This window comes from Perca fluviatilis, chromosome 8 (assembly GCF_010015445.1).
Source record: "Perca fluviatilis chromosome 8, GENO_Pfluv_1.0, whole genome shotgun sequence".
NCBI lineage: Eukaryota > Metazoa > Chordata > Actinopteri > Perciformes > Percidae > Perca > Perca fluviatilis.
This window is the reverse complement of record NC_053119.1, coordinates 41458574-41468867: the sequence shown is the minus strand read 5'-3', so window position 1 is coordinate 41468867 and position 10294 is coordinate 41458574. Positions and strand designations below refer to the sequence as shown.

At 39.1% G+C, this 10294-nt stretch overlaps 2 protein-coding genes across 2 annotated transcripts; both read right to left on the bottom strand.

Moving 5' to 3' along the window:
- Positions 1-1542: 1542 nt before the first annotated feature.
- LOC120564397 (C-C motif chemokine 3-like) lies at positions 1543-3204 on the bottom strand. The gene is made up of 3 exons (XM_039809310.1): positions 3035-3204; positions 2079-2193; positions 1543-1941 (listed from the first exon to the last, which is right to left on the bottom strand). The coding sequence occupies exons 1-3, from the start codon at positions 3102-3104 to the stop codon at positions 1845-1847; spliced, it is 282 nt and encodes a 93-aa protein (XP_039665244.1). The 5' UTR covers positions 3105-3204; the 3' UTR covers positions 1543-1844.
- Positions 3205-8386: 5182 nt separating this feature from the next.
- Positions 8387-9235, bottom strand: LOC120564315 (C-C motif chemokine 4-like). The gene is made up of 3 exons (XM_039809165.1): positions 9010-9235; positions 8804-8930; positions 8387-8495 (listed from the first exon to the last, which is right to left on the bottom strand). Exons 1-3 carry the CDS (start codon positions 9074-9076, stop codon positions 8387-8389), a joined length of 303 nt encoding a protein of 100 aa, XP_039665099.1. The 5' UTR covers positions 9077-9235.
- Positions 9236-10294: the final 1059 nt, after the last annotated feature.

Genomic DNA, 10294 nt, shown 5'->3' with positions numbered 1-10294 from the left:
GTTTGTTAATTAATTGATACATTTATTATTTTTGGTTGAATTGGCGGTGTGTCCATTAATAATGAAAGATGATTATGCCGATTATCATAAATAGTGTCTCACAATTCAGGGTAATCATACCAATCAATCAATTTATTATTTGTAACGTGAAATCCTATAAAATATAATTTCAATGAAATGTAATCTGTCAGATCTTCAAGTTATTAAGTAGCCTAATAATAATACATCTATATGTGTGATGCTTAGGCAGTGTCCTCATACAGAGCATGTGACAGAAACTAAACTCTTGGGGAATTTACCCTTGATATGAGAATGTCTTGGCATAGTTATATAGAAATTGTATAACTAAAATGGGCAGAGCAATGTCTGCTATTAAAAGGTGTCACTTCTGTCTTTCTCCAAGCACATTAAGCTGGTTGTGCAATGCTTGCTTTTGACTGGATTATTGTCCTGTGATATGATCGAGTGTAGCAAAAAAAGGATCTGCAGAAGCTTCAGATAGCAGGGCCGGAGGGGGATAGTTAGTCTGGCTGGGCATTGGGCAATTCAATACAACAGCTCTTGTTGACATTGTTGGAAATGTGGAAATTCAATACATGCTTTAATATTATTGAAGTCACAGTCCTAGGTGGTGAGAGATAGAACAGTGTCGAGCAGCAGGGCTGGTCCTGAACTGTTCATTGCACGCTCCAGTGCATGCTGGGAGCGAAGTGGCCTGTTGTTTTTCCTTAAGATGAACTTTTACAAAGAAAAAGCGATAACTAGATAAAGTGACAATGATGTGTTTATCACAAAATCTCTTGGAGTACCTTTAAAAACTGTTAAAGATAAGATAAACTTTATTGATTCCACACTAGAGAGATTCTTAATAAGTCATAGATAGATTTAGTCTTTTCTGAATAATACAGGGTTTCAGTGGGGAAGCATATTGTTGTTATTGGTGTTGTTGTTGTTAATAAACAAGTCCTGTAACTTATAGCTTTACTTTTCATTTCGTTTTATGTGTACGTACATGTATTATGTATGTGCTTATGTTATATCACTTTCAATTACTTTCATAGTCACATGAAAGGGTTGGAGTCATTTCTTACTGTGAACACAGAGAAATAGCTGGGAGCAGTTAGTCAAATAAACAGACAAATAAACATGCGGGGGTAAAAGGGTTTTGCAAAATATTCAAAATGACGGAAATTCTGTGCATGTTAGCACATGGTGGCTATTTGAATCAACCCATGGTCTACAATTCTGCCTAATGTGATTGTTAAATTTCATAATAAGAACAATGATAACTGTATTTGTGTAGCAGTTTTCAAGAAAATCGTAAAAATGCTTTCCAGTGTACGTACAATAACAAGCTATGATAATATAAGAGAAAGCATGAAAAGAATTTGACTGAAATTGTTTAGTTTTTGAGATATTCTCTCACAAACAAAGTTATAGCCATCGTAGGTTGTTATTATTATTTGCAATTACGCAAAGAATGTAAGAGTTACAGCAGTTGTTAAATAGGCCACACTTCAAAGAAAGAGACAACCAATCAAATTGGGGTGTGTCAAATTAATTTATTCATCATTCATGTATTCCCTGTGACGAATGATGCACTTACAAGGCCCTTATTGACTGACTGGCTGTTTTGTGACCTCTTCTAAATAATGACATGTTTTGCGTTAACTTTTAGACATGAGAAAGATCATTACAGGAATGAAAATAGCTGCATGAAAGTTCACAGTGCAAAGCTTCATGGAAAAATATGTTTTCATTATAATAAAAAGATCATAGAGACAGAGCTCTACGATGGCTGGAGGTTGAGTAGCTGGAGATGTTTGATCATGAGGACTACAGTATCATTGGTCCTTGATGACTTGCTGTTGGTTGAAAGCTCTCTGAGCCCAGCCCAGATTCTGGCTCACGCAGATATCCATCCCTTTGGCAGTACTGACCCTGTAGGAAAGGAAAATACATTTTCAACTATTTCTCTGTTTCCTTGAAATGTACAGTCATATGTATTTACTTGTTCTCTTCATTCTCTGTTTTGTGCTCAGTCAAAAACTGGCCACATAAACAAATATCAGACATACACAAATGCCTTTTCGCGACAGCTGCTGTCAGTCTTGATGATGGAGATGATTTGCGGCTGCGGCACCCTTCCTGTAAAGAATCGAACGCAGCACGACACAGGATTCACCGCATGAGCTGGAAAGACAAAACAAAACGTGGATCATTTAGCACTACCCACTGTCATTCACTGAGCTCAACACACAACAGCTCAGCATGTGTGTTCTGTGTTCTCATGGTGTTCAGGTCTCAAAACGACACTGACTCCTCACACTGAATAATACTGACTGAATCAGAAGCAAACCTGCAGAAGCAGCTTTTAGTTTCTATACACTGCAGACAGGGGTCATTCTAGGATCAGAGGTTTAGGGATGCCTCGAACCCTTTTCACGTTATTTTAAAAAATGTTATTCTACTGTGCTCACTGTTTTTTTAACATTATTTTGGACCACGATGATAGAGGAAACACTGAATTATGTAACTAGAAAGACACCAACAATTCTTAGAAAACTTCCTTTAATGCTGAGCCACAGGGCCACAGGGCCACAAAGGTCAGGGGTTATTACAAATTAAATTGGATATTTATCTATTTATTTATGGATAAACAGACATTTTTCTGAATGATCTAGATATCTAGATTCTGGGTTTAGTTTCATGATGCTGTGATATTCGTAGAGCAGAACTCCTTTGCTCACAACAGATTAACACAAACCTTTTTAGGGGTACTGGGATCAAATCTAGGGGTGCCTCAGAACTCTTAAAATGTTGTTATCAATTTGGACAACGTAATTGTATATTACAATATCTCGATATATGATTCCATTGAAAGACGATAAATTATCATATTGAATCGTTGCCCAGCTCTAATGTATATAATTTGGTATATTTCATGAAATGATGAAATAAAAAATGACCGGTAGCCTAATCCAGAAAACAGACCTCTCTCCAATCTGGTCCAAAAGGAGACTGAGAGACTTACGCATGGCAGTGCAGGAGTAAATGGTGAGGAGCAGCAGCAGGAGTCCCCCGGTAAAGCTCAGAGTCTTCATCCTGTCCTGTGTCCTTCTGTGTGTAGAGGGATGATGCTCTTCAGTCTTTGCTGTCTGAAGTGATCTGCTCTGATCACTATGTGTCTTATAGCTGCTTATATGTTCTCATGGTCCAATACAATTCTAAAGAAACATTTTTTTAACTGCCAGAGTGGGTGTTTTCACAATTTTGAGTGACAGGAAGTTTGAGGGTCACCCCAGCACTTTGACAGCGAGATTAGAAATCCAACGAGCAACACTTCTGCAGCTTTTTTGATCTGTTGATAAAAGACATGAAATGCATTTCAAGTTCCATTTAGTTCAAGTTACTTTATTGTCCCCCAATGGGGCAATTTGTTGTGCAGCAAATAGTGTAGTACAAATCATACACAATCATACACACAATACAGAGATTGCCTACCTTGCAGGCATAGTTAAAAACAATAAAAAACAGTAAACAATCAATAAATAGTAAGTCAATAAGTTATCTATGGTTCTTTATAGCATTAAGAAGTAGAATGGCTGCAGGTACAAAAGAGTGTTTACATCTGTTGGTTCTGAGTTTTGGGAGTTTAAAGCATGATCCAGATGCAACAGCATTTCAACCAGAAACTGATAGCAACCAGGATATGGGTGGATTGGACAGGATTGATTAAGCTGAAAACTGAAATCTTTGCTTATAAGTAACTTTAGACTGAATTGACCTAGTTAAGAGAGAAGCAAGATATTATTACGAAGGCTTATAGTACATGTGTTCTCAAGTTTTAGGTTTTTTCTAAAGACATCAGTCAGTCAGACATCTTCCCACACCTTTCTAGGTGGGGCTGACGCAGCCAAAATGGTATTAAGGTAAAGGTTAGAATTAGGTTTTGGTCAGGTTAGGGGACTGTAATCATGACTGGTAGTTTCATGAATTTGCACTGGCACTGATTCTGATTTCTGATATACATATATTCAACTGGTATAGTGTCAATATTCATTATTGAAAATGTCTGAGATGTGTAATAAATACTTATGTACGAGAACATTTGATTTTAACTCATTTAATAGCTTATATACTAATAAATCATATAAGGTCTCAGAAAAATATATGGTTGGATTTAAAGTTCAGCCCTGGATAATATTAGTCCAATACAAAATCTTTCCACTCCTTAAAATGTAGAGGTTGGTGAAAGTGCCATTAGGTACAGGTAGGGGCTGGGGTTATGTAAATGTACATCCTTGACGTTCCACTTCCGGGATTGCTCCGTTGCCGACGGAAATTCCGCCGAATTTCACCCATTTAGGCCGGATATCCGTTGCTTTGGGCTTTGTCCAATCTGAGTTTTCTCTCACACGACTAAAACATCTTTTGAACGTACACATGTTCCACCAAAACAAGTTCCTTCCCGAGGCGATTTTGCAGCGGCACCGCCCAAGATGATTGTGATTGGTTTAAAGAAATGCCAATAAACCAGAGCACGTTTTTCTCCTATTCCCAAATGCTGTGTGGACTACCCAGACCCTCCTCTGCAGCGCTGTGGAGGAAGGTCTGGCAAAGTGAGACTAGGGTTAGGTCAATGAGGGTCCTCTCAAGTATAGAAAGACAAAGAAATGTGTGTTCCAATAAACCACTAAATGTTGTATAGGCCATGCAACATTCTGTGTTCCTGAACCAAGCAAATATTATGTAATTATGAAATCTAATCAGAATAGTCAAATTACCAACAGGCATGAGAACGGATTAAAATTACTGACAAGATCAAAAAAATGAACCTTTTCCGTCCCAGGTTCGGATGGGTGTTGTTGCAGTAAATGAAGGGACGTGCAGATAAAGTTGCTCATTGCACCACAGACCAGCAGCCTCTCCTGATGCTATCAGCACAGACAGAGGTTGAGCTGATACGAGGTGTATTAAAGTGTGGTCACACAGAGGCAGAAAGAATACATTGTTTTGAGAAAAACATAGCACTTCACATGTGAACCGAGGTGTTCTGTAATAAGTTTGCAAGTCACATTAAAACCTCACTGATCTTATCACAACAAGAAAACATCTTGTGGTGTAATTCTGTGCAGGGGAGCCCTAACTAACAGAATGGCTGCAGATCTTTTGAATGTTAGAGTTAAATAAGTACTTATTCCAGCACTATAGACAATAGATGCAGAACTGTGCACATTGTGCATAAAAAAAGATTCTGGTCAAATAAGTATATATATATATATATATATATATATATATATATATATATATATATATATATATATATATATATATATATATATATATATATATATATATATATATATATATATATGATATCACAAATGTGCAAGTCTGATGATAAACCTGTCTCATATTGTCAGACCTTCCTCCACAGCGCTGCGTAGGAGGGTCTGGCTAGTCCACACAACCTTCTGGTATAGGAGTAAAAAGTGCTCTGGTTTATTCGCATTTCTTTAAACCAATCACAATCGTCTTGGGCGGATGGAGCCACGGCGCCTCTGCTAAATAGTCTCAGGAAGGAACTTGTTTTGGTGGAACATGTGGACGTTCAAAAGTAGTTTTAGTCGTGCAACAGAAAACTCCGATTGGACAGATAGTCTAGCTAGCTGTCTGGATTTACCCTGCAGAGATCTGAGGAGCAGTTAACCATAGTCCTCACAAATCCACCGGAGGTTAGAACCCCAACACAGAGACAGAGGAAGGGGACGGACATCTGGCCGAAATGAGGGACATCTGGTGGAATTTCCGGCGGCACCGGAGCGATCCCGGAAGTGGAACGTTGTGGATATAGACTAGCCGACTACCAACAATGTGACAGAAAATGTCACTCATATCATATTACTCTTTTTTCAGTTTGTTTCAAATTTGTTTCAAATTCAAAATCTACCAGTGTTGTGGGGTTTGACGGGAGGGGGGAGGGAGGGCGTGATTTACATAGAGAAAACGTCTTCGGGACACACAGGCCGCTGCTCCGAAGCCTGGCTTCACCACACAGCAAGCATACCGTAATGTCTTCCATGAGTTCACTTGGAACATGAGTATGTTTCTCTCTTTGTTTTTTTTTCTCCAGAACCACTGTGCCCCAAAATTACTTACAGAAGGACCCCAAAGCGGCACTGTATAGCCCACTACTGACTTACTGTGTACTCCTATTTCAGAGGGAAACCTTGTACTACTACATTTACCTGACAGAGAATGTTGCAGATTCAGAATTTACTTATAACGTATCACAATTAAAAAGTGGAGTAGTCACAGACATTTGTCTCATGGACTGATGGCAGTGCGCCATGCGCCACCCAATCCGGCCTGTAATGAAAGCCAATCAGCAAAAATCTGCATTAATCAACCACCAGAACTGGACCGAGTAGAGAGATGGACTCACAAAGATAGAGTCCAGCCGGCTCTGGAATGGACAAGGGTTTTGTGGTAAGCCAGAACAAGGTGCTCAAAAGACTTCATAACCACAGAGGGCGATGACAGGTCTGTAGTCATTCAGTTCTGTGATCCTTGAGGATAACATTGCCCCCACCCCCCCACCACACACACACACACATTCTGCTTTATAATGAACTAGTGCAGTGCTCGTTGAAAATGTGCCTGTTTGGAACGGGCCGATTGCTTGGCCTGTGGTATTGCTGCTTGTAGAATTAATCAAAACCAAATTGTACCCCAAAATTACTTACAGAAGGACCCCAAACCACTTCATATGCAACTCTACTCTATACCCTACTACTGACTTACTGATTTACCTGACAGAGAACGTTGCAGATTCAGAATGTAATCACAAAATATCACAATGAAAAATTAGCGTCATGGATTCATGGCAGTGTGCTACCCACCCAGCCCGTTATGAGAGCTAATCAGCACATATCTGCGTTAATCAACCACCAGAACCGGACTCTGTGTGTGTGTGTGTGTGTGTGCGCGTGCACACAGAGAGAGAGAGAGAGAGAGAGAGAGAGACGGTGTCTGTCGTATGATCATTAACAAATTTAACATTTCAGCAGAGGTGTTAATTTCTATGCAGGTTTAGTGGCTTGATGGTTAAAGGTGTAGTAGGGGATTTGATTTGCGGGGTTTTTTGGCGACGGTTATGTTATTAGTTAGCAGCAGACTTAACTAACCCGACCCAGGGTGAGTCTGATGAAAACTGATGTGTCTGCCTGGTTCAGCTCTGAGGCATTGCACAGCACTGTGAAGGAATAATCTCTGAGATTACTTTATGTTCTGCCTCTGGTTAAAAGAGGTGAATGTAGGCTACAGCTCACAGCAACTTAATACTATACAGTGTCTGGCTTTTGTTTGATATTTAGTGTTGGCAAATGGCTTTTTGTTGAGTTTCCTCTTAGCGAAAAATAGACACAGAAAAGCGTAGGGCCTTTTTTTCGCCAACCTTATTCCACAGTTAACAGTCACAGGAAAGTGAAGAAAAGTAAGTTTGGTATATCCAGCCATCATGTAGCTAATGTTGGAAGCAGGAAAAGAGTCAAAGGCGGTAAACAAAGTAGTGCTACAATGCATTTTTGTGGGTCTGAGGCGTATTTCCCATTTTAGCTGCCAAAGCTCCGCTGCTTTCTTCGACCCTCTCTGTCTCTGGTCCTGCGCTGAGCTCAGTCAGTGAGCAGGGGGGGGGGGGGGCAGCGGCTAGAGCGGCAAAAACCAATGTGTGCTTCTTTTACCGATATGATACCTTTTGCATTTCTAATCCAAACAACGTCAAACTTGGCACCGCACTAACTCGTGCTCGTAGCAGTCAAGTTTGAAATCCATCAGACTAATGGTTAGAGAGATATGCGCATAACACACACACACACAGACAGACAGACGTTCCTGCAATTTATATATAGATAGAAGATAGATGATAGATGATGATGATGATGCACAAGTTGGTGAGCTGATAGGATTACATTTCACTGGAATTGTACCTCGTAGGATTTCGTGTGACAAATAAAAAATAGTTAATTGATGTATGAGGATACGATGACCTGCCACATCCATTCAGTGAAATTTAACAAATGAATTATTAAATGTGGAAATTGAAATTAATCTTCAATGTTATCTGTCTTTAGACTGTTAACTGATAATTCATAAAAAGCATACATTGGACATGGGAGATTTGTCTTACCCCATATAGTAATTATTTTTTTCAGTCTATTTCTCACTCTAATCAATACACACTCTCTCAGAAAATACACATAACCAGCAATATAGCTCAATAAATACATCAATTATATTTATTTATTAAAATAGAAAGTCTTTACACCTTTAGGTCTGCAAAATCAGGCATCGAATTATCACAGCATTATACAATGAGACATCTTTAGTGCTGCTGACCGCTGCCCTCAGTGTTGTGGCGCTGATTGTAGACATCCCGAGCCCACTGGGATGTCCCGCTGTAGCAGATCTGTCTTCCTCTGATAGTCTGGATTCTGCAAAACACACACAAGAGAAACATTAAATCTCCACTCCACTGAAACCAGAATGTGTTGGTTAAACTGCAGCATAATCCTACACATAGCTAGATAGAAATACCAGTCATGACCATAACCTAAGTGCTAATAATACTTTGATCACATCACTGATGATGAGTAGTTCATCAGGACCCACTGAAACTCAGTTTATCCACCTTCTTTTGTGATGATGCCTGTCTGGAGGTCATGGTCATCCATCTTTCTATTCATCATGTCATCACCAGTTACAAGACAAAAAATGGTAGACGAATGAGGCACACACTTACATGAATGCCGGATTCTGACAGGAGCTGTGGGTCTTGGTTATGTTGGACACACGCTTTACTGGTATATCGCGTGTGTGAAAGTTGAAGCAGCAGTTTCCAGGTGCTGTGTTGAACTTCAGAGCTTCAACTGTGAGGAAGGTAAATGGTTAGAGTCAGAACAAACATGAAACTCTGAAGATGAAGAGGCAGAAACACAGATCACTCACGCATGGCGTTGCAGCAGCAGGCGGTGAGCAGCAGCAGCCCCAGAGTGAAGCAGAGAGTCTTCATCATGCTGTCAGTGAAAAGATTTTGATGATGATGATGATGATGATGTTCTTCTTCTTCTCCCTTTGCAGTGATCGACTCTTAGCATTGCATCCGATAAAGTTATATAAACCCTGTCCATTGTGGAACCGAAATTATGTCAGCTTTTCCATCCAAAAATAATCATAATCCTTCCATGATGAGACATAAGGGGCAGAATTCCCCTACAGAACTTCCTCTGTGAACGACTATATGTCTAGTCTAGTTAGGGGAAGGATGTTAACAGTGAAGGGAAAGGTCACGGTTTAGATTGAAATCAGCTCCCCTACCTCAGAAAACAAAAGTCTTCCACGCGTTTATCGTATACATCTCGGTGCATTTTTTGTCCATGGAAAGGTCATGATGAGCATTAAATTTCTTCATACATTTTAGAAGTTTTACACAGAGCAGATCAAGTACAAACAACATAAACCCATTTTTATTCTTACATTCAAGTCAAAGGGACATATTGTTCTAAAGGTTCTCATAAAATGTCTTTTCACATTAACTGTACATATTTCACATTTTACATTCCCAGAAGAATATTGCAGCATGACTTCAAATATACAAAGCTAACTTCACTCACAATCCAAATAACGAGAGAGGTAATGATCTTTTCATCCAACTCGAAATGTCTAACTACTCCGTCAATGAATTGCACTCAATATAACTTTATGCTTTTGATTATCTTTACTATTACAATAAAGTACCTTTCTCTTAGTACTTTTGTATTATATATAATGATCTGTTTACATCAACCTCTAATTTTTAACCATGTTTAGAAGGTTAAGCATGGTTTAAAACACAATAAGTAAGATTCCAAAATGACCTAAAGTATGTGTGAGGGTTGATATGTTTGTACATAAATAGGAGCAGCTGTCCCGTGTCATTTCTCACTTGAGGATAGACGTTACAGTTGGTTTGATTGTTTCAGACCGAAAACATACAGTATGCCCCTGTACTTTTGTTTAAAGTCACAGGTTTTATCAATGAGATCTCTGTCTGACAGAATGTGCATACACACACACACACACACACAGCATACTGACAATGAATTGGAGAAAAAAATATGCTTGAAACATTTTTGGCTTAAAAGAAATAGCAAAGTTCAGGGTTTCATTTTTTTTTTTTATTTAACCTTTATTTAACCAGGAAAGTACCATTGAGGTTAAAAACCTCTTTTTCAAGGGAGTCCTGGCCAAGAGG